The sequence below is a fragment of the Elgaria multicarinata genome, chromosome 11 (assembly GCF_023053635.1).
Source record: "Elgaria multicarinata webbii isolate HBS135686 ecotype San Diego chromosome 11, rElgMul1.1.pri, whole genome shotgun sequence".
In the NCBI taxonomy this organism is placed as follows: Eukaryota; Metazoa; Chordata; class Lepidosauria; order Squamata; family Anguidae; genus Elgaria; species Elgaria multicarinata.
The window spans coordinates 23873001-23898145 of record NC_086181.1 but is presented as its reverse complement, the minus strand read 5'-3'; the positions used below and the strand labels follow the sequence as shown (position 1 = coordinate 23898145).

The 25145-nt window shown below is 43.8% G+C and overlaps 1 protein-coding gene across 1 annotated transcript in view; it reads right to left on the bottom strand.

The window, feature by feature from the left end:
* The window catches only part of LOC134406260 (serine protease 33-like), an 18033-nt gene extending 5804 nt beyond the window's left edge, over positions 1–12229 (bottom strand). The window contains exons 1-5 of the mRNA XM_063137597.1: positions 12011–12229; positions 10396–10422; positions 4410–4575; positions 2650–2927; positions 1111–1298 (exon numbers count right to left, since the gene is read on the bottom strand). Of these exons, the coding sequence (XP_062993667.1) occupies positions 1111–1298; positions 2650–2927; positions 4410–4575; positions 10396–10422; positions 12011–12062 (711 nt within the window). The 5' untranslated portion in view covers positions 12063–12229. The remainder of the gene's footprint in view (positions 1–1110; positions 1299–2649; positions 2928–4409; positions 4576–10395; positions 10423–12010) is intronic.
* Between the last annotated feature and the right edge of the window lie 12916 nt (positions 12230–25145).

Here is a 25145-nt window from a genome sequence, read left to right as displayed (position 1 = left end):
TAATGAAGATACCGACTTCTCTACATCTGTATGTTCCAGGACTAAACCCTGTGTAAGTGGGTTCTGATTTAGCCCTGTCATGACTGGCCCTACAATTAGGCAGAGTGACATGGTTGCCTCAGGTGACAGACAGCGTGAGCAGCAGTTGGGTATTGGAGGACAGCGTTGTGTGTAGCATGTGCTCGGTCATGCATTTCCTAAGTTAGCCTGCTGCCCTCAGGTGTGGTAGAAGACAGTGTCCCATTCCCAGAGTTGAAGGGCTCCTTCACACCTACTTTTCCCCCCTGGTTTTCCTCCGATTTCTAGCTCTGTTTCATTAGCGTGTCAAGCTAATGGCCCCTTTCACATGGGTTTGTGGTATTGCACTACACCGATGAAACCTCCCTTTTCACTTGTTTGCTCTTCCACTCCACCCCACCCCTTATCCTTCCACCTCCAGTTCATTGGTTGTAACATTGTGATGGGTGTGGGATCCTTCCCCCCTCACTCGGGCTTCGTTGTCTAGCGATTTACTGATTTAACGTTTCATAGGCTGGGCTTTGTTTCCATGGGCAAAGCAGTGAGGTTGAAGCAGTGAAAGTCCATTCAACTGACTCAGCACAAGTCTGTTGGTTCAACATGGTGCTGGAGGAGGAGGACCGCCCCGCCCTCCCCTTTTGTCGGCAAGCTCTCCCTTCAATGCACGTGCCCCCAACAAAGGAAATAGCAAGAGGACAGCACTACATGGGGGCTGAAGGGTGCTTTAGTTCCATTTGGGGGAAATAATCCAAACTTTTCCCACTCTAGGAAACCACAAAAAAGGGAGGGAAAGAGGCAGGGTGTCTGCAGGAGAGGCATGAGATCATCTGAGTGCCGTGTTGCAAAACCACAAACCAAGCATGACCAGAGTGCGATAAAATGCTGGTGTGATGGAGCTCGAAGAAAGATTCACCTGCCCATCCTGTAGGTTTCTGTACCTCGATCAGACGAACACCATCTTGTCCTTCACCTCAGGCAGCAACATGTCTTGCAACCTTACAGTCAACCTCAGGCTGCTTCCCTCCCCACAACAACACACGCAGATATAATATCCCTTACATGTGATCCCCTGCTCTGATCTGAGGTTCTTACCTGGCAAGAGTCCTTCTTTCCTTCCGGGTACCCAGCACAGATCATGTCATTGTAGATCAGCCTGTACCCTTTTGGCACCGTCTCAGTCTCCGTGTCGGTGTCGGAGTCATTGTGGTACATTTTGTCACATTTATCTACGTCTAGGATTGGCACCTCCAGCTCTTGCAGCGTTCGAGTGAGGAAGGGGGCTGGTGAAAGAAAAAAGAAGCACTGAAACTGAGCACAGATTCAATAACACGGATTGGTTATCTCCCCAGGGCATTTAACAGTCTCAAAATGAGTGATGCCATGGAAGCTCATAATTGTCTGGCTCAGAATCAGGATTTGGCCAGCTTGTAAACTTTTGGGTGTGTTCGGAGTCGAGCATCATTTCCTCAAGAACGACAAAGAGTCTCGTGGCACTTGTAAGGCTAGCAAACTCCTGCCATAATAAATGTGTTAGTCTTTAAAGTGCCACAAGTCTCTGTTGTTTTTTCCTGCAACAGGCTAACAGAGCTACCCCCTCTCAAAATTATTTCCCCAAGAAGTTCTTAAAATGAGGTTTTGCCCATTCAAGAGCTTTCCAGGAAAGCCTCCCTGTGTCCACTCCTCCTTGCAAACGGCCACTTGGCCCTGGCCAGGTGTTGACCAGAGAGACTAGGGCCAGAGCTAGACCTAAGGTTTATCCTAGGATTGTCCTATGGTCAAACCTGTTCATCTAAGTGCCACACAGGGCATCCAGCGCTCAGGCAGGGACGAACCCGGGATGATCCTTGGATAAACCTTAGGTCTAGCTATGGCCTAGATGTTCTATGGCTAAATTCTACTTAGAGTAGACCCATTGACATAAGTGAAACATAAGTTAGCCATGACTAGCTTAAGTCCCATTCATTTCAATGCATTTACTCTAAGTAAGACTTACATTGGAATTTGCCCTAGTTCATAGTTCCAGTTATTTTGGACTTCAGCTCTCATCAGACCCTGCCAGGATGGCCAGTGGCAAGGAAAGCTGGGAGATACCATTCAAAACATCTAGAGGACACCAAGTTGGAGAAGACTGCCCTAGCTCCACCTTCTTATTGATAATTTATTTTCCAAACAGATATGATTCCAAACAAAGCCTATATTCCCTGCTCTATCCCACATCTCCCACAACACTTTCCCCCAAAGCAATACCACTTTCCATAAATCAGGGATGTGGAAACTCTGGCCCATGGGCCAGACGATGGCCACAGAGGTTCCTTATCTGGCCTGCAAGTTTCTTTTTTTTCTGTTCGATCACTGATCAGAGATAAGAAGACATTTAAAGACAATTATCCTTTAAGTATCCAACAAGGAATTGAGGTGTTCCAAAGATTTTGAGCTGTGCCTTTTGCAGGCAGGAGAGCTGTTGCATAGAATTGGTGCGTGTATTTTGCAGGCAGGAGACCTGCTTACTTGTGAGTAAAGTTACCCCTGAGTCATTTCCTAGTTTTCCATTTGGCTGTCAGGTTGAAAACATCTGGCCACCCTCACCATAAATACATACCTTATCTAACAAGGCTGTAAACTCATTCTTACCATCTGGATAGAGGTTGCCCCAGCCAGTGACCCAGCATGACATCCCTGCGGGGAAGGGCTCGGGATCTGAAGTGTTGGGAAGGCAGATGGGCAGGATGGTTCGGGAGAAATTTACTGGCTCCACCAGCTGCACCAATGCAATATCACCGCTGAGCCCATCTCCAGCATAATGCGGATGTACTATAATCTCTCTGATGGCGGATGAGACCATGGAGTGTGCAGGTTTGGGGAGCTCGTATTCCCCCAGGTGTACTCGATACGCCGATGGATTCAGTGGGCTGTGAAGCCAAAGAAATATCAGTGTCTTCTACAGTGAGGTCTGAGTTCAAATCCATGTTCACAAGGAAAATGTCAGAAAGACACTGGCAGGATCTCCACTACTGCTTTAAAACAGTTTATAACAGTAGTGACAACTGTAGAGGCCCAGGACACACTCCATATACAGTTTTCAAACCATTTTCAAGTGTCATAATCTGCTTGGTGTAGATTTCTCCACTATCTCCAGAAGACATACACAGGCTTTTTACACAGGCTTTCCCTGGTCTTTAATGTAGCTGGGCTTATATTGCCTTTAAAACTTTTAATGTTTTAAATTTATACTTGTATTTTTTATGGTTTTTTAATTGTGCACTGCCCAGAGAGCTTTGGCTGATGGGCAGTATAAAAATGAAATAAATAAACAAATAATCTCTCAGACTAATCTACCTCATAGGACAGTTGTTAGGATTGGGTGGATTAATAGTTACCAAACATTTTATACACTGAGGAACATTTATATTTATCAGATCCGAGCCAGGTTGACTAAAGTTGCATTGATTTCAAGGAAGTTTAGAAATTCATCTTAAAACTAATAAATTTGGTAATTCAGTGGTAAATTGTCTATTAGATGCATGCAGTATTCATATAATTCTTTTTCTGCAACAACTTAGCATTTATGTATACTCTCTTCAGATGACATGCTAAGCCGCAGTGGTTAAGCATTTTGAGCTAAACATTATAGCTTATTGTGTCGCGTGAACCAAACCATGGTGGCTACATAACCATGGTTTAAACATGCTCACTAACCACTTGCTGCAAAAGGGTTGGTGGCCTAACCATGGCTTAGCATGTAGTCTGAACAGGCCCATAGTGGTTTTAGGACGCAATTCTGTATCCACTGACCTCGGAGTAAGCTGCAGTTACCATAACTTAGTTTTGAGTAAACATACATAGAACTGAGTCCCACTTCAGAAGGATACCATGGTTGATAGTATCAAAAGCTCCAGCAGAAGTAACAGGGACACACTCCCACTGCCCAGTTCCTGGCATAGAGCGTCTACCAAGGCAACCAAATCACTCTCTGTCCTATAACCAGGCCTGAAGCCAGATTGAAATGGATCTATCTCATCTCATCCAGAAATCTCTGGACCTTCAGTACTTTGCCCAAGAATAGAATATTGGAGATTGGCTGGAAATTATCCAGTACATGACCATGGAACTATGGAAAGTTCCTCCACCCCCAGATCACCATCATCCCACCCTACACAAGCCAGATACTAATTGGGACAGACCCATAGTTGTAGACCCATCCATGAAGGTGGCCTCACCATGTCTGTTGGAGTTCCTTAGCACAATGAGCCCTGGAGGCTCCAGCGCCAAACCCAAGACCACCTTAGCTAGCACAGGAAAGGAGACTGTGGGGCAGCGGGTGGGGCAGTACACCAACAGAATCCCTATTCTACCTAAGGGAGTGTCTCCTCAACACAATCTTTTCCACTTACCCTTCGAAGCAATGAGCAGCTGTCACCACCCACTGAGGTGAGATAAGGCTTCCCCCACACACGTGTAGTCTGTTTTCTCTTATGCTGACTTGCCATGGCCACTCCCCTTCATCGGCCTTCTGCCCCCCAACGATCCGAAGCGAGTGCACTTTGGGTCGGCCACAGGCTGAAGAAGAACCAGAAGAGACAGAAGACAAGGGCAACAGCAGAGATAGGTTGATGAACCTCAGCATGTGTGGGTTCATTGCCATTCTGTAGCAAACGCAAGCCACACAGAGGCACCTCTGTTGTGGGATTGATGCTCACATTCAGACTTGGGGTTCATCTACACCAAGCAGGATATTCCACTCTGAAAGCGGTATGAAAGTGGTATATAAAAGGCAGGAGCCACACTGTATTGAAGTGCACTGACAACTGTTGGGGGCCATGAAACATACCATATACTGCTTTCATGGTGTTATATCCTGCTTGGTTGAGATGGGTCATGGGTCCCAACAGTTGTCAGTGCTCTTCAGCACCACTATAAAGCAGTAGTGTAGATCCTGCAGTGCACTTCAATACTGCTATAAAGCAGTAGGGTGGCTCCTGCCTTTCATATACTGCTTTCATCCTGCTTTCATAGTGAAATATCTTGCTTGGTGTAGATGAGACCTCAGAGAGGATGTGAAAAAAACAACCTATATGCCTATTTCAAAATTTACTCAACATAACAGATCTAAAATTTAGATTCTGATATGTTCACTTTAAATTAGATTTTTTTAAAAAAAAAACATTTGCAAGGTAAAATTAATCATAATGATATACACCATAACAAGTGGGATATTTAAAATGGGAGAATAAATAGAATGGAAGTATAAATAGGGGAAAGGATGAATGGATGGATGATGTTAGGGAGAGGGAGAGAGAGAGAGAGAGAGCGCTAGGCAAACAATGGGAAAAGTCAACCTACTGGAAATAATGCATGAAATAACAAACAAGGAAAACTAGTTGGGTAGATAGAGAAATGTGGTAAAAGAAGGTATAAAGTTGTGGGCAGATGGATGATATGTTGAATAAATAACCATACATTCCATTATTATGTATGCTGTGTACAGGGAAGCAATTTTTTATCATTGTTTCTCTGCATCAGGTAGGAACCACATAGATATGGATTTATCTGTTAATAAATTCCACATTGCTGTGGAATTATCTTCCACTGAGGTCTCACCAAAACCAGGGTTTAAACATCTCAAGAGATTATTTTTTAAAAAGTTATTTTTGGTCTGTTTGGCCAGGTTGTTCGTGGTTTTCAATTTTCTATTTAAAAGGTTTACTCATTCTATTTATTCTTTAGTTCTAATTATCCCAGTTGTTGTGGTGTATGTCATTATGCTTGATTTTATTTTGCAAACAAGACAGATACAATGCATTTGTCATATTCTAGGTCATCTATCAGTGGACCAAGAGTTCTCGGCTGATTCATCATCTCCCTTCATTTTGGAGTCTCAAAGAAACATCTACAGCAACAACAACAATTCTGAATGATACCTGCCATTAGTCTAAAGAGCAGGGTGGATCATAGCTGGAAATAATTAAAACAAAGGAAATTATACATCACGTGCCTATTGTGGGCAGAAAGAGAGATGAATGCGGGTGGATGGGTGTGGATCAAAGAACAATGGAGGATGGATAGACAGAACTTAATAAATATTAGGATGTACAGATAAATAAGGACGTTTGATGGAGAACGACTGGTATTTACGAACAAAGAGAGATTCATGGGGTGCTTCTGTCCAGAGGTATTTTGGCCTCACAGGAATGCTCATTCAATGCATTTCAGGCCCTTCAGCTACATAGTATCCGCATACAACACATCCTGATTTCTCTCCTATAATAGATGTGAGGTCAGCGGCAGATTATGTAGGGTGACCCTATGAAAAGGAGGACAGGGCTTTTGTACTGAAAAGGGAATTTCAGTAGGTGTCATTCTTATGCACGCAGCACCTGGTGAAATTCCCTCATCACAAAAGTTAAAGCTCCAGGAGCTCTGCCTAGCATGACCAGATACAAAAGAGGGCAGGGGTCCTGCAGCTTAAACTATGGCGATGAAGAGGGAATTTCACCAGGTTCTGCATGCATAAGAATGACACCTGCTGAAATTCCCTTTTCATACATACATACTTCTTTATTGCGATCCATAGAGCCATGAGAAAACAAGAATCAAACATGAAATCATACAGTTAGAGCTATTATCAACTTTCATCTAATACACAGAGAGCTCTAATCCTGGCCGCCACTGTAAGAAATTTAGCAACAGCCAAAGTTACTCTTGAGGACTTGTCTTCCAACAGAAACTTAACATAAAATTTGTCTGGACTTCTGGACAGTTTACTCAATAATGGGGTGATCATAAGATGGCGGGCCTGATTATAAAAGCTACAGGACAGAAGGATATGCTCCATCGTCTCTTTTCAATACAACTGGTAAAGATACAGAAGCCCTGTCCTCCTTTTCATAGGGTCACCCTAAGACTGTGTGCCTCCACACAGGAAAATCAGGTGTATGTGGGTGTGAAAAACCCAACACCATACTTTAGGGGCCTTGCTAGACCTGCGGGCTTACGCCGGCAGGGAGGCGGGGCTGAGGCCCGCTACCATTAGCGCGCCTCCCCCAGGCTTACAGACGGCGGAGACGCAGGGAGGACGGAAGCCCTGCGTCGTCCGCCATTTTTTTAATTTATTTTAAAGGGGCCGGGTGCGGCCTGAAGACAGCGGACAAGGTAAGGGTTTTTTTTTATTTATTTTTACGCCGGCAGGGAGGCGGGGCTGAGGCCCGCTACCGTTAGCGCGCCTCCCCCAGGCTTACAGACGGCGGAGACGCAGGGAGGACGGAAGCCCTGCGTCGTCCGCCATTTTTTTTTTATTTTAAAGGGGCCGGGTGCGGCCCGAAGACAGCGGACAAGGTAAGGGGTTTTTTTTATTTATTTTTACGGGGGGGGGGGGGCGAAGGCTGGGAGGGTGGGTGGCAAGGTGGGTGGCACGGGGGGAGGGCGGGTGCGCCGCCCGAGCCCGGACAATGCCTGGCATGGGGCGGCATTGCCTGGGCTTGGGCGGCGCGCGGCGTGATCGCACCCGCCCTCCCCTGTGCCACCCACCCTGCCACCCACCCTCCCAGCCTTCGCCCCCCCGCCGATGGGCACAGTGCTCCTATGAGCGCTGTGCCAGGTCCGCGGCTTTTTGCGGCTCCTCGTGAGTAAGTGAGGAGCCACGAAAAGCTGCGGAAGTCCCTAGACGTTCCCCAGCTCCGGCCTCAGGCCGGAGCTGGGGAAAAGGCGCGCTATAAGCGAATTCGCTTATGGCGCATTGGAGGAGGCCTCAGTGCGGCCTGTCTCCGGATTCCCCTGTGCGTCATCTGGACGCACAGCAGGGAAGCCGGGACAGAAGGCGCTCTAAGGCCTCGTCTAGGAAGGCCCTAGGTCTCTTCTCCAGTATATGTTCTTCCTTCCCAGGTTTCTGGCTTTACACTATAATGAAGCACATGCAAATATGACCTGGAGAGTTGTGTTTATTATTAATTTATTTAAAGTAAAGTAAATAAATTAATAATAATTACGCTCCAATCAATCAGTAAAATTACTTATTGATTACAATCCATCAGTAAAATTAGACACTCCATGGATCCTGCCGACAGACTTACAATCTGACAAGACACAACATACAAGGAAAGGGGGATGGGGAGGGAAAAGGGGGAAAAATATTTTCAGCAGGGCTGATGGAATGGTCCTGCTTTGCCTCCCATCTCCTGGAGTGGAGCAGTTCAAATGGGGCAGGCCCTGATGTTAGCTTGGTCTTCTGCTGTCTCCAGGGCTGGAGTAAGACATGCTGTGTGCCTAAGCCATGTCAAGATTCAGAGGCCACATACCATAAAATTAAAGAGGGGGAAGTGTATTCCATTATAATAGGAAGGGTAATGAAAGGCTACCACCCAGCATTAGGGGGCACTTGCAGTTAAATAGCCTTGTGTTAGACAGCCTTCTCTGAAGATGTGTATAAAATCACTAACAAAGTAAGTTGATTTGAACTGGCTCTAGTCTGTGCTTACTGTCTCCAATACTAAATGCTGTATTACCACACTTTCTCTATATAAGGCAACTCTGCTGTGTGTCACACCAGGAGGAAAGGAAAGGAACCTCTCATGCAAGCACTGAGTCATTACTGACTCTTGGAGGGACACCAGCTTTCGTTGACATTTTCTTGGCAGGCCTTATCGTGGGGTGGTTTGCCATTGCCTTCCCTGGCCGTCATTACCTTTCCCCCAGCTAACTGGGTACTCATTTTACCGACCTCGGGAGGATGGAAGGCTGAGTTGACCCGAGCCGGCTGCCTGAGAACCAGCTTCCGCTGGGATTGAACTCAGGCCATGGGGAGAGTTTCAGAGGGATCAATTATAATACATCACATCTGTCTCAAACATATTTAGAGCCCCTAAGCCATGGCTTACTTGGCTTGATCCTAAATCTAGGACTGCCTGTCTCCCTTGCTCCCCCATCTTCCTCACAGGGCAGTTGCTGTCAGATAGCCCTATGGAGGAGAGGAGTGCTGCACCAGCTGGACCACCACTAGCTTTTTATTTATTTATTTATTTATTTAGAGTATTTTTATCCCGCACCTCAGCCAAAAGGTCCCAGAGAGGTCCGCCTGGCGCCTACACTGTACTGCTTTCGTCGCCAGCTGAAGACCTTTTTATTCACTCAGTATTTTAACACTTAATTTTAACTTAAATTTAAATTTTACTGTTTTAACTCTGTATTTTAATCTTATATCAACTTTGCTGTGTGGTTTTATCCTGGTTGCGCTTTTTATACTGTATTTCGTAATTGTGTTTTAACCTGTTGGGTGTTTTACTGTGGTTTTAATTTTTGTGAACCGCCCAGAGAGCTTCGGCTATTGGGCGGTATAAAAATGTAATAAATAAATAAATAAATAAATAAAAGGCTCTCGGAGCGGCTTACAATGTATCAATAAAGAAGACAGTCCCTACCCTCAGGCTTACATTCTAAAAAAAGATATGACACACAAGGAAAAGTGTGTGGAGGGGAGAAAATAAAAAGAAATTAAGGAGACTCCTTAGGCTGGTGGGAAGACCCTGCTCCGTCCTCTCATCTCCCAATGGAGGGGCAAACCAACAGCTCCTTCTTCCCCACAAGGTGAAGATGTTAGCCCTGGGAGGGGGGGGTCCAACTGAAGCAGGCCCCGATGGTGCCTGCCTGCTCCAGTCTCCCTCGTATCTTCTTCCCCACAGTGTGAAGATGGCAGTTAGCCCTGGGGGGGGGGGGTCCAACTGAAGCAGGCTGTGATGGTGCCTGCCTGCTCCAGTCTCCCTCGCATCTTCTTCACCACAGGGTGAAAGAAAAAGAGAAAGACAGAGAATATCTGAGAAAGAAAGAGGGGGACTCTGATAGTTAGATATGTAGAGATATCCCTGTCAACCAAGGAAGTTTTGTATGATGTGGGGGGGACGGGGGTATTTGTGTATACACAGATACACACAGCACCATTAGTGTGCATTGTGCACCACAAGAGGACAGAGCAGTATGACAATGGAATCAATTACCTAGGGAGGTGATGGGCTCTCCCACACTAGAGGCCTTCAAGTTGCAGCTGGACAGCCACCACCTGTCAGGTATGCTTTAAGATAAATTCCTGCATTGAGCAGGGGGTTGGACTCGATGGCCTTATAGGCCCCTTCCAACTCTATGATTCTATGATAGGTCCCTGCCCCAAGGAATTTACACTCTAAAATTCAGCACAGAGGAGATAACTTAGGAAGGGAAGGAAACTGGAGGCAGAGTAAATAGGAAAGAAATAAGTGTTTGTTTTAGTTGCGTAGTCTTGGATACAGGCCAAGTAACTTTTTCTGTCTCCCCCCTGCCCTAACCTCTCACCCTTGAGTGTGCTCCCATTCTGCCATTAGGTCTGTCTGTCCCTTACAAGGTGTGTTTTCTTACCTTTTTGAGCAGAAGCATTTTCAGCACCTACAAATGGGGGGGAAATTATGGAGTTAGAAGGATGGAATAGGAGACTGTGAGCATTAGAAAGCAGGGGTCCTCCAGTACGGCCTTGCACTGCTCCTGACTCACCAGGCGCATTCTGCAATGAAGACACACAGGAACTTCAAAAACCTGGTGTGTGGTGAAGCGCAGCTGAGTCTGGGGCATGGCATGTTAAGCTGCATCAGTAAAAGCCACAGAGTCATGCCAAAAGGATACGTCTTCTCCAGCACTGCAATGGGATCTGCCTCTGAGGTGTAATCTCCTTAGCATTGCATTGCAGAAATGGGAACAGAGCGGTAACCCAAACCTCCCATGGGGCCTACAGAGGCACAAACTGTTTTGGTTCAGCTGAGAGTTTGCCATAGGGCTAATTGAACAATACAAGAAAATCCCGAAATCTTGTGTATTTAATTGCCAGGAAGGGACAAATCAAGATCTTCCCACATTCCAAACTCTGTACAGAGTCTTCCGCAGTGACATATGCATGCAGAGAATTAGGACTGCTCATGGGGTCTGGTGCATTTACTAAGGGCATGGCAGGCAGAAATACAACAGGTGAATTTTTTTCCCATTCTGGCATCTGCAAACTGGGTTAAAAATTACACCTGTTGAATGTTTGCCAGCTGTTTAAAGAGGCACAATAGTCCTGGAAGGGGAATAAAATGGTACCTAGATGTAAGAATTTGCTTTTAAATTTGCAGTTGCTATGATTTTTATATTGGTTTTGTTGTTTGTTTGTTTTACATGTACACTGCCATGGAATCCTGTAGATGAATAAGATGAAATATTATTTAGACATTCTAGTTCCAGGACTTCTCTGCGCTAACTCACTTGAACGTGGCATAGTAACCTGATGGACTACAACTTACACCAACCCCAGCCAGCAGAGCTAATAGTAAGGGATTATGGGAGTTGTAGTCCAAAATATTTTGAGCACACCAAGTTGCCTACTCCAGCACTAGAATAATTTCTATCCATACCCCTGGGTTCACATAACACACTAAGTGGTTAAATATAGGTTGCTGTCTGAACGCAGCGTGTTTTCCACGGGATGCCTTGTTAACCATGCAGCATGGTTTGTTAAGCACCCTGAACAAACCAACAACAAACCACGGTTTCTCAAGGTGGCTTGCTCAAGAAAAATGAGCCACAAAGCATAGATAACAAGCCAGTCTGCAAAAACTCTCTGAGTCCAGGCAGTGCGATAACTCATGGTTCAACAGCATTCCACACTCAACCACTCAGTGTGGGTTAGTGTGTTGTATGAACTCAGCTGCTTGCTTTAACAGAGAGACACACACCCTCACTGGTGAGAACGGGTTAGGGTTAGTCTCCCCAGTCCCTAGGACTCTTTCTGTGAAATTGCCCTCTCAAAGAATCCTTGCTCCTACCCATCATACCCATTAGACCTCTCATCCCCAGTGAACCCCAAACAGCCCAGGAGTCCTGGATTTGGTGGTCCAGGTAAGACAGAGAACAAACCAGTCTTCTTCCTTCCCTGGGGCAAGAGACCAAGGATTGTTCCCACATCCTTAGATTTCACTCACATACACACACGGTGGCCACTCACCTCTCAGCAAAAGAAGTAGCAGCACAATCTGGGAGCAGCAAAGATTCGGCATGGTCCAGGATCAGCACCCTTGGATTAGCTAACTGGGATGCCAAGCAGGGCAGGAGAGAGGAGAGAACGCCGGGGCTGGGATGCTGAGGCCAGGCACCTTTTGACAGGGTTGGTGCGCTGCAAAACAGAGTGGCTTCTTGGCGTGGCTGAGCACCAGGGAGGCTGCCAAAAAGGTAAACCTGAGCTCTTGAGTATTGTCCTCGACACTCCACCCCCACTTACCTGGTGGGGCCAGCTCAGCTGCCTACTCACCGGGAAGCCAAGCTGTCGTAACCACGCGTATCTCCACCTCCATCGCGGCTTGGGGAAGAGAGGCTAGTGGCTTTAGGGCAATATGAAAAGTAGGGGTGTATGCATGTGTGTGTGAGTGAGTGAGAAAGAGAGAGAGAGAGAGAGAGGTGCTATTAGGAAGGGAGGACAGGGATCCTCTCACTTTACAGTTGTGGAGAACAGAACATTTCAGCTGCTGCAGTTTTTCCTTTGTGGGGGAGAGAGAAAGAGAGAAGCTGCACTTGCTGAAATACTCCCTTCAAGAACTGCACTCATTCATTTCCAGGCATAATTCCTTTTCCAGCTTTTAACTGGCTGGGAAACAGGGTACTGAAAGAGCCTACTCTGCCAATCCATCCTTTTCTTAAGTTCCGTTAGAGGTTAAGGAATTGTGCCGCAGTGCTTTAAGTCTTCTTCGAGCCAAACTTCACGTTACGCTAATGGTATTGTGTGTAGCTGAGGCTTGACTTTTGTTTTATTCTTGTGTAAGTGTGTGGGCCCTGATTCCGATTGGGACCAACACACTCTAGGAGGAGAGGATTAAACCTTACACTTACACTCACCCACACACCATTGGCTTCATGAAATCCCCACTGCCATGGGGTGCAGCGGGGGTTTAAACAAACAAAACAAATAGTCTCCATTGGTGTTAACGTAACATGTAGTTTGGTTCTGAGTATCATTGCATGGAAGGAAGAAGGGGACAATCAGTTGGCTTTACCTACCATTGGCTCCAGCTCCTTCTACCATTGACACCTTGCCCTCTGCCGAACTAGTCACAATGGACGCCAGACAGCACGGTGTCTCTTCATCCTAATCTTCTCAAGAGGCCCTGCTCAGCTTCTGAGGGGAAGTGAGGTGAGCTGGGTGGTAAACAGCACCCTTTTTGTGGTGGCACCTCGCCTTTGGAACTCCTCCTCCCTCCTCCATCTGCTAGGATACTTCTCTGACAATTTTTAGGGGGAAAAGTAGAATGCAATCATTTTCTTTAGCTTTTCAAATAAGGCCTGTTGCTGCTGCTGCAGTACATTTATTGCATCCTCCTTCAACCTGGTACCCTCTAGATGTGTTGGACTACAACAGCCATCATGCCCTGGCCAGCTGCTTGATTATTTCGATTACTGTAGGTTTGGGGCCTGTTCAAACAACACGCTAAGACACAGTTAAGACGCTAACCCTTTTGCAGCAAATGGTTAGTGAACACATTTAAACTGTGGTTATGTAGCCACCATGGTTAGGAATGGCTGGCATGACACGGTAAGTCATAGTTCACATGACATGCTAAGCCATAATGTTTAGCCCAAAATGCTTAACCACCATGGCTCACTGTTTACAGTTCTGTATGGTGTCATAGCCCATCTCATCATCATCATCATCATCATCTGCCTATGGGAATTTGGGCAATCATATGTAGATAAAAATAAACAAGGAGAACTGTAAAAGGTGCCAGAGACCCATCCTCCTGTGCATCTACTCACCTTGCCAGCTGATGGATTCAGACCAAAGATAAAAGTTGACAGGGACGGAGTTCCACCAAAACAATATGGACTTCCAACAAACCATTTCAGTCACATGCATTGATGGGTAACACTGCAGAAGTAGTTCTGGGGGTGGGGGATGGGGGTTTCTTCTAAATGAGGCTTTTATCATGTAATTACTCAGCTTCATTCACAGAATTTTACTCTGGTGGTGGGGGTGGAGGGAATAGATCATCTCCATCTTGTAACCTTCTTGTGATTTTCCACTGCTTCTACACACATTTTTCTTTCTCATTACAGGAAATCTTATGGAGGATGAGATGGAATAACTGCACAACGTCTTTTGACTGATAGCGATATGAACCCTCCATTTAGAAGCATCTAATCGTTATTACTGATTGTGAACCTATTTGGGGAACTGCTTTGATACACTGTAGCCATGTGGAAATCCAAATGGTTCAACTCCCAACAGGGGGCAGCCTAACTTGTGTTCAAGTAGTACATCAAGCGATCACTTCATTGGGTTTAATTTGTAGGGAAACTAACAGAGCAAATCTGAGAGATGTGTCCCAGGCAAAGGAGGAAGAAGAAGAAGGAGGAGAAGGAGGAGGAGGAGGAGGTGGAGGAGGACTGAAATTTGCCTGGATGATATAATCGGAACAAGTGTTCCTTAACCTCCTATGAAGGAGATTGGACTATGATTGTCCAGTGTTGAGAGAAAGGCATTCTTGGCCATGCACTGTGATACCCCCTCTGTTACAAGATGTAGTGTTAATAATAATAATAATAATAATAATAATAATAATAATAATAATAATAATTTTATTTCTTACCCGCCTCTCCATTCTGATCGAGGCAGGGAACAACAATAAATGATAAAATACATAAAACTGAATTAAACATACATTGTTTAAAACATCCTTAAAAACATCCTAAAAACAGTGTTTTATGGCTAAGGATGCATGCCATGAGCCACGGAAAACTTCTCTACATGAGCGATTTATTGCACACTTGTGAAAGTTTGTGGGTCCTTTACATGACCAATCTCTAGGATGTCTCCCGTGCCTTCCCCCTCTAATCTCACTTTTTAAAAACAGAACAAAACAAAATGAAGGTAACTGTGTATTTAAAAGAATTGCCACGAGATGGTGCTCTTTCATTCAACTTTATGAAACATTGCCCAGAGGAGAAGTTTTCAATTTCAAATCATGTGCTCACTGTTAGTTGCCATCTAAAGAAGCCCATCATGAATGTGGAAAGGTCCAAGGGGGGGGGGGGAAGCCTGGTAAAAATTAATGTGGAGACACCCAGAGTCCCCAGCTCAAATCTTACCTTGGTCAGAAACCCTCTAGATAAGGCCAGCTGTTACTCTTGAAGGCTCAGTGACCCCCCTCCCCCTCCCCCCCCTCACACACACACACACACACACACTGCAGTATAGTGGCAATAATGTCAGCCTACCTTATAGGGTTGTTTTAAAAAGGAATGTAATTATATATTTAAAGGGTTTTGTGCACACTAATGCACACTCTAAAAGCCAAGTATTATGCTTTAGAACAGGGGTGGGTAGTCTTCAAGTTTGTGGGATCTATTCTGCATTGTTGTTGTTTTACAAGAACCCTGAGGCCTACCCTCCAAAATCCTAGAGCTGGCACTGCTGCAAATGCAGCTCCTTCCTTCTTCCCTTCTTGACCTGCAATTATTAACACTGGAAATCTTCAGTGAACTATAGTTCCCCATTAACATGCAAATCAGGAAACTGGGGTTACCAGTTTTGGAACAAGCCAGGATCTTAAACCAGCTTCAGACTGTGGTTTAAGATTCCAGCTTGTTCCAGATTTACTCCTATAGTTTCTTGTTTCAGATGTAATGGGAAACTACTGTTAATTGAAGACTTCTTGGATTATTGCAGCTGTATGTGGGATGTATGTGCAGGTGCAAGGCTTGTGTATGGCTCAGTTTAATAAGATGAGAGATGATTGTCCAGATGCAGTCTATATGGCTTAATTCAGGCATTATGCTAAGCCATGGCTTGAGCTTCCAAATGTGTAGTCACATTGTATCCTAGAATTGTTTGTCTGCCTTTTTATCTGTTCAGCACTGTAGTCTCTAGGTGAAGCAGCCTCTTGAGGTGGAGCAACAACCATAACTATGGTTTGTCAATCCAGACAACATGCAATAGCACCTATACTATAGTAATCACAAAGCCATAGTTTTAAAGCCCACGTTAGGCCATGGATTCTGATTCTGATTTGCTGGCTAATCTCAAAGCATATGTTGTCAATTTATTCATCACATCAAACCCCAGCTAATTCTTAACTATGGCTTGAGGATCATATAAAAGCTACATTTCAAAAATGTGTTCTTGCACAAATGTTATGGGATATCTAAGACACTTGGATGCTGCTTTATGCATCTTACATAAAACAAGATTAATCCCAACTAGCCAGTGTCATTTTCCCTGTGGTTGAAAGAAGGAGCAGACAGATGTACAAAAATTCAGGCAACCTGGTACTTTTCCCTTAAGATCTCCAGACACCCCTTCAGAAACATCTGTGGATAAGATGATAAAGAGGGAGAGTCACAGCTTAATTTATATCTGATTGCATTTCCTTCTTTTTTTTGCATTTGCTCTGTGGCAAAGAATTTGCATAAAAAACCCTTAATTTATACTTCCCTTACAGTGTTTATCTTCTCTTAAAGCTTGAATATAGATCACTGTGTTACCCTTTCTGGTATGTCCACAGTTAAAACTTCCCCTCCTCTATTTCCAGTACAGAGCAGTAACCTTGCAAAATGAAGAAGTGACTGCTGCTTACTCAGAGACGTCTTCCAGTAGAAGAGTAGACGCATATAATAATGGCCAAAATGTTTAACCCAAAGTGCACTCTAAGTTTAACGGGCTTGGTCATGTAAATACTGCTCTCTTTAGTTATGCACAACTAAGGCAGTTGCTTAGGAAAAGGCATTGCATGCTAACTGTGAGTCTTTTCATTGTTGTCAAGTTAATAATTGTATGAAGATGTAGGCTTCCCTTGCCTCTAGACAGACAGCCACAAGGGATGCTTGCCTGGGTGCACCAAATCCTCTCTTACGCCATCTGTGATGCAGTTTTACTGCCTGTCATGAGCTATCAAATTTGAGGGATCTAAACCTGTATGTCAGTAAGCAAAGGAAACTGGCTGAAACTAGAGTAGTGGAAGTGATAAAATGTTATGAATTAAGAACACATCTACGCTTTGAACCAAAACTTTGTCATGCACATGCTCTTATTGTTGTCTGAATAGAGCTTTGCATTTATGTATGTTCAGAGTCCAGGGTTGCTTGTAAACATTGACCCTGTTCAGGTGACACACGAAGCCATGGCAGTTAAGTACTTTAAGCTAAACATTATGGCTTAATGTGTCATGTGAACTATGACTTAGCGACCTTATTCAGACAGTACACTAAGCCACAGTGGTTAAGCATTTTGAGGTAAACAGTATGACTTAGCATGTTGTGTGAACCATTCCTAACCATCGTGGCTACATAACCTATATAACCTACATAACCTATATAACCTACATAACCTACATAACAGTATAGTTCTGACTCTATACTGTTAGCTTCACCCTACCCGGTGCCTGTTTACACTTCCCTGTGCCTGTTTGCATTCTCTTTCTCTCCTTATTGTTTACTACAACTTTATTAGATTGTAAGCCTATGCGGCAGGGTCCTGCTATTCACTGTGTATAATCTGTACAGCACCATGTACATTGATGGTGCTATATATATAAATAAATAAATAAATAAATAAATAAATAATAATAATAATAATACCCAATGCAGTCAGGGACAAAATAGTGGTTCTGGTAGGTAAACAGGAACTTAGAATTAAGGATCAGAGTGCCTCTGAGCACCTGCTCAGCCCAGGAATTTGTTTTTGAGTACAAGAACTGAACTCACAGTCCTTTTACATACAGAAAAAGAGGATAGTATCAGAATGCTGTAGACAAATGTATTGTAGAAAAGCTTTGGGATCTTATTGGGCCTGTTCAGACAACACGCTAAACCATGGTTAGGCTGCTAATCCTTTTGCAGCAAATGGTTAGTAAGCATGTTTAAACTGTAGTTATGCAGCCACCATGGTTAGGAATGATTCACACAACACGCTAAGTTATGGTTCACATGACATGCTATGCCATAATGTTTACTTCAAAGTGGTTTAATCACCATGGCTTAGCATGTTATCTGAACAGGGTCTTTGTGTTCATCTTGGATGCTCACCTGCCTTGCATCCTCTTTTACACAGAGACAAATTCACTCCAAGCCTTCTTCATTTCTGCTGCCTAATTTTGGGGATGTGGATGCTTTTATCGTTACCATTCCTAAACAATTGCAGATCAGAAATCCTTGCCTATATGCCAGAAATCATCCCAAACTTTCTCTTCTGTCCCCTTCTGCTTTAGAATTTGAATCTTCGCTGCTCTTTCACAGAATTTCAGCCCTGGACTGTCTGTTATTTAGGCCAGCCAAACACAGCCACCGTGCGTTAAATCTAATAGTTGAAGACATTTTAGTTCCCCCAGTTTCTCCTGCAGTGTAAACTCAGCTTCCTTCCTGGCTTCTGGGTTTCTGATCCGCCCTTCAGCCTCCACCCGCCTCCCACGGGAGCAACCATGAACCTGGTCACTGGAAGAGCCGGTTTCCCTGGCATCATGATGGAAAACACCAGTGTGACCGAGAAATCAGCATCCATGAAGTCAGCATATGCTGCGAGGCAAGTGACTCACAGCAGCACACTTCCAGAAACTGTCAGCAGACATTTGAGAAAACTCAGATACATTTTCTAAGAAGGGCTTTCCATTCTCTGAAAATACTTTCTGTCTGATACAATTTCATAAGCAGCTTTACCCAAGGGTGACATTTAGGGAGCAACCGCCCTCCCACCACCTTGGGTCCACCACATTTCAGGCCACATGTGGTGATACCAAAGGTTTATCTATATCTCTGACAAGGTCACTGAGCCTCTTTGGGTTTTTTTCATCCCCCCCCCCCCCAAATATAATACAAACAGTAAACCAACCTCTCTCTCCAATTTAGGTTTGCTCCACCTTTCTTCATATTATGCTGTCTTTAAAGAGTAAATGTTGCATGTCTGTATTTTATTTATTTATTGGTTTTTATTAAGTATTTATTTTTCTATGTAACGGGGGTGGAGGATGGTTTTTTTAAGGAGCAAGCAGACACAAAATGTTCATGTAATGTAATCCACTGGTGGAATGGGCTCTGACAGGAGAGAGAGGTTGCGAGGAGACTGTGAGGCACAGACTTGGAAAAGAGGTTCTGAGGAAACTGTGAAGAGGTAGAAATAACAGGGACAAAAAAGAGGTCTACAGAAAGCTGAGAAAAGACCAGTCACTTGATGCTTGACAAACTGTCAGTAACTGAGGCCTACAGTTATTTCTGAGTCCTGGATTCAGGTTGCAGGAATTCACCTACCTTTGTGGATTGTATGACTATTGGACTCCCTCCCCCCCCCCGCCATTTTATTATTTAGTGTCTTACTTCAAATCTTTTATTGATTTGACAGTTTATTTTGCTTCCTTCTCCCTTTTCCCAGCTCTGTAGATCAATTCAGTAAAGAAAGACACTTTTACTTTAACACATGTTAACAGCTTCACATGTTGATTCAAAGCTCCAAAATGCTAGGAAATTATGGTGGCTAAGGGCCATGCCCTTGTGAGAAATAAGGAGATATGTTACTTTTTCATTAATGCTAAACTATATAACCAATAATGCTGCCAATGCTATGTGTTATCAGGATGCTAATATATATATATATATATATCAAATATAATATAATTAAAAATATGTAGCTGAATAGCAGCCAGCCTGAAGTACTGTTATCTTTACTGAAAGATGGTTAAGGGACAGGAAACTGCTCAGACAGGTGTTTTAGCCGTTAGACTATTCAGTCGGAATAAAAAAGAACAAAGCGGAATCTGCGGTTGGGCTAGTGGTCAGAAAAGGTGATAAATAGAACAAAACTGAAACATACATCTGTTGTTTTTGAACTCATGACTTTTGTGGTTACCTGATGGGTGGAGGGATGATCAAGAGCAATAAAGTGGGTAGGCCCAAATAAATCGAACCCATATTTGGGCATAAGTAAATAGGGATGGGTGGAATGTTAAATGAAATTAAAAAGCAAGTAATCAAAGGCGGGACAAAGCTGCGTGCTGGGATAGGCTGTAACCCCTCGAGTCTCTAACCAATAACGAGATGGGGAGGGACCTCTTCGGCCAGGTGTAAGGTATAAGATGTCTTGACATGTGCTTGGAGGGTGTGCCTACTTTGCTAGAGCACCCAGACTTGCAATTCTGTATCAATAAAAGGAACAGAGTGCTTTCACCATTGTCCTTGAATCTTTATTTCAAATCGCATTTCTAACACCCTTAACGGATGTGTTAATTAGACGATATGCATATGATAATGTAGTGGTATTATGGCATGGTATGCTTAGCTGTGGTTAGTTCCAGGTTCATTACTACCTTGAAGCTGGATGACTGTCCGTGGGGCCGTCTAAAGGATTGGAAAGCCCCGAGGTGGGTATGGGGTGACATGGCGTCGATTATACAATGTTGCTGCAATCGTGCACCCACCCCGGGGCTTTTCACTGAAGCTGTAGAATAAAAAAAGTCAGGGACTTAACCGACTTTTTTCTCCAGAGCAAGGCGAGGATGTCCAAGATGGTGTTAAGACAGCCCCAAAACGTCGCTCCAGAGTTGTAGCGGAGGAGTGGCTGGGCAGTGCCTGGTAGAAGGCAACCTACAATTGGTCACCTACTACCAGGAAGAGGCCACCCAGAAACCCAGCGCTTCATCCTCTGCATCTGGATTAGACACTGCCACCACCATCCTGGGGAGGGAAAGTGCAGGACACAGTGCCAACCTGGTGACACGAATGGTGTACCTAAATCCCAGATGTACCTGTTTGCTCAATAGGCACATGGAGACTATGAAACTGAAGGTATTGTGAAACTAAAGGTACCATTCCACATTACAAAGGGTAACCTGATAACAATACAAAACATAAATTGAGTAGTCCAGGATAGAGCTTCTCTAAATTAGCTATTTTTGCACACTTGTGATTGGCCACTGATGGCTTGTGAGTCCATTACACATTGTCAATGTCCAGGGCATCTCCCAGGCTATTCCCTGGAAATCTTGCTTTAAAAAAACAAAACTAAGAAATGGTATTATCTGGGAAATCATTGGGATCTTCCCGTGTGTAAACTCTGCGTTGTGCTACAATTCTACCACTAGGTGGCATTGTTTCATTAAATTAAAGTGGAGCATTTCTGAAAAGGGAAGTTTTCAATTCAAAATCAGATGGTCATATGTAAAAAAATCACATCGTCAAGGTAGGAAGACTGCAGAGGATGAAAGCCCCAGTAAGGGTGCAGTATTTTTCTTGTGCATAGAGAAGATCCTAGAATCCCAAAGCTTGATCAAGCATACTCATTTCTCCTCCTGCTGCCGAAGATATTCCCCACAAACCCCACCGCTACTTTATACAGAATGTTCATCAATGTTTCCAGGTTAAAAAAAATCATTCAAGAACATGAAGTTGTCACTTTTGAGATGAGAAAAGATCATCCCAGGATCATCCCTGTGCATCCAAATGACACACAGGGGATCCTGAGAGCAGGCAGGGACAATCCCTCCATTTTCCTGGGATAATCCTTAGGTGTAGAAAGGGCCTAAGTGTTTCATATCTTTATTTATTTTATTTTTCCATGTAGTGGAATGTCTAGTTTTCAACCCTTTTTGACCCCGAGCGGCTCTGAGAGGAAAGAGAGGTTCTGTGAGGAGCGAAAAGGAGGCAGAGATCAGAAAAAGAGGTTGTGAGGAAACTGAAGAGGGAAATAACAGGGAAAGAAAACAGAGGTCTTCAGGAGGTGGAGAAAAGACCAGAAAAGAGAGCAGCAGCATTCTGACCTCCCACTAGTTTTCAGTCAGTAGATGTTTGACGAACTGTCAGTAACTGAGGTTTACAGTTATTTCTGAAGACCCTGGATTGCACAGGTCTTCAGCAATCACTTTCCTCTGTGACTGTATGACTGACTATTGCGCTCCCCTCCATTTTATCAATTAGTGGCATACTTTAAATCAATTATTCATTTGGAAGTTTGTTTTTCTTCTTCCTTCTTTTTTTTTTACTCTGTTAAATTAATTCAATAAAGAAAGAAGCTTTAAAGAAAGAAGTTTAGCACGTGTTAGCGGCTTTCCGTGTTCACTCAAAGATCCAAATGCCAGGAGTTGACTTCTGTTAAGGGCCATGCCCTTAATAGATACATTAATTTGGCAATATGCATATGGTACAATACCCTCAGTTGTGGTTAGTTTCAGATTCTTTGGGCTCCATCAGATGGGGGAAATCACACTTCCCTACCACCACTTTTCCACCCCTGAAGTAAGCAATGTGCACGAGACCCATTCAGTCGGCCGTTCTAATTGCGCTGCTTCTTCTGCACACAGCAGGAGATAGCAGCAACTTCCATGTTTAAAAATATATCAGACTTTCTTTTCTTCCTTTTTTAAAGTTTTTTTATTTTTCCACACAAAACCAATTAAAAAATATATGCAATACACAAGAAAGAAAGAAACAATTACAGAAATAACACCTACAACACTTAAAAGAAAGAAAAACAAAATTACAAGTTAAGATGAACTTCCAATTTTCACAACAACAAAAATAGGTGACAATAAAACAAAATTCCCCTCTTTGTTTTATCTTACAATTTTTCTTAATCCTTGAATCCACAGATAAACAAGTCATTTTTTTCAATCGCTGCAAAAAGTCTATTAAAGGTTTCCATTCAGTTAAAAACCTAAATGTTGTCTTTTCTCTAATTATCGACGTAAGCTTTGCCATTACCGCCAACTCCACCATCTTCAATAGCCATTCATCCGTAGTTGGCAATATACAGCCTTTCCATTTTTGTGCATATCGTAATCTTGCTGCCCTTATCATATATAAACATAGTGTTACATGGCTCTTTTTCAACTGATCATCTATTAATCCCAGAAGAAAGTATTCCGACTTCAATTATATCTTAATCTTTAATATCTTCTGTATTAACACGTGAATTTCTATCAAGAAGCATTTGGCTTTCTTTCAAGTCCACCATATAAGATAAAAAGTTCCTTCTTGTTTTTCACATTTCCAACAAATGTATACATCTTTATACATTTTAGCCAATTTTGAAGGAGACATTATACCATCTATACAGCCTCCTTATAAAAAAATTATTTAAGGCTAGAACTGAATGTAAATTTTAATCCTATCATATTTAAAATATATTGGACTTTCTGAGGGAAGGTTTTTGTCGCGCAAGGAAGGCCAGAAGGGTGGAAGGTGCATTGCAGGCAGCCGACGTCATGAGAGGAACCCACACAAATCCATGAGCGCCCAGCAACGAGTGTGCAATGAAACACTTGTCTGATGGAGCAGTCATCCAACATGGAGATGGATGACTGCCCATGGCAGTACTGTAAACACCAGATTTATCAATTTGCTGGAATAGGGCACGTGGAGTCTACACACCTGAAGCTCTGAAGTTACCATTCTACATTACAAGGACCCAACTAGAAACCTGATTTACAAAGTGACCGATAACAATATGAAATAAAAAGAGAGTAGTCCAGGCTCCCCTAGAATCCCAAGCCCTGATCAAGCATACCCATTTCTCTTCCTCCTGCCAAAAGTCATCCCCCACAGGCTCCACTGCTACTCTCTACAGTGTTCAGCAATGTTTCCAAGATCAAGGAAAACTTTCTAGAACATGAAAATCCCTTTCCTGACAAGTCATGTGAAATTGTTGCAGTTCCGATGAGGGCACTGAAGCCAGAAACGATCCAAGGCTGGATCTACACAACTGCTTTAAAGCTCTTTGTAACAGTTTTGAAAACGGTATAAGGAGTGTGTCCTGGGCCCCAACAGTTCTCAAGACTGTTATAAAGTGCTTTAAAGCAGTAGTGTAGATCCTACCCAGGATGACTTTCTTAACAGAAACTGTTGTACTGTATTTGTGCATAGAAACCAAGACACTGTTGGTTAGGGTGACCATATGAAAAGGAGGACAGGGCTCCTGTATCTTTAACAGTTGTATTGAAAAGGAAATTTCAGCAGGTGTCATTTGTATATATGGGGAATCTGGGGATTTTCCCTCTTCATCACAGCAGTTAAAGCTGCAGGTGCCCTGCCCTCTTTTAAATCTGGTCACTCTAGTATAGCTCCTGCTGAGATGAAGAGGGAATTTCACCAGGTTCTCCATATATACAAATGATACCTGATGAAATTCCCTGCTCTATCCAACTGTTAACAATAGAGGAGCCCTGTCCTCCTTTTCATATGGTCACCCTACTGTTGGTGTATCTGGGTTTGTTTGTTTGCTTTAAATCCCTGCACATAGAAAACCATAGAAAACCAGTGTATCAGGTGCACTAATGTTCATCCATATTCATTTACACGCATGTGCACAAAAGACAAAGTGCATTAAAGAAGTCGTCATTCTCCCCACTGAGAGATGACATCTGGGAAGGATCCTCTCTCATTTCTTAGGGGCCCAATGGCATGAGAAATGTAGAGTTTGGGATTTCAAATTCCCACCCACACACCTTCCTCACTTTGGCTGCAGCCAACAATGTGGCCCCTAAGAGCTGTTCAGAAATGGAATTCAGCCCTTGGGAGGAGGTTCTGCCCCCCTGAGGTACAGCAACAAAAGAAGGTCCCAATTCCATTCCTGTCATCTCCAAGAAAGCCAAGGAAAAAAACCTGCCTGGATCCCTGGAGGGCCTCAGCTAGTCAGCAGAGGCAAAGCTAAGCTAGACAAACCCTTAATCTGACTAGGGATGAGACAGCTTCTTCCTCCATTCCTATCAGCTGCTCTGCAGTTAGTTCTATGATTTATCAATTGAGCCGTTTCAGGACGGTAGACACACACAAAGAGCAGGGGGGGGATCTACACTACTGCTTTTAAAGTGCTTTAAAGCGCTTTGAAAACATTTTGAAACCTATATATGCAGTGTGTCCTGGGCCCCAACAGTTGTCAAAACTGTTATAAAGTGCTTTAAAGCAGTAGTGTAGATCCCCCCCAGCTCTTCCCTCTTTGCCACTTGATTCCCAGGACTGTGAATGGCCATAGAAGGGCAAGAACTCGTATAGACTGTTGTGAGGCTGTTACACTCCCCTGCCAGTGTAAGCCGGATGGAGATCCTTGGCGGAAAGGTGAGATATGATTTCCCTCTAATACAAAATGCCTGGACAACGCCCTACCAATCTTTGGGCAG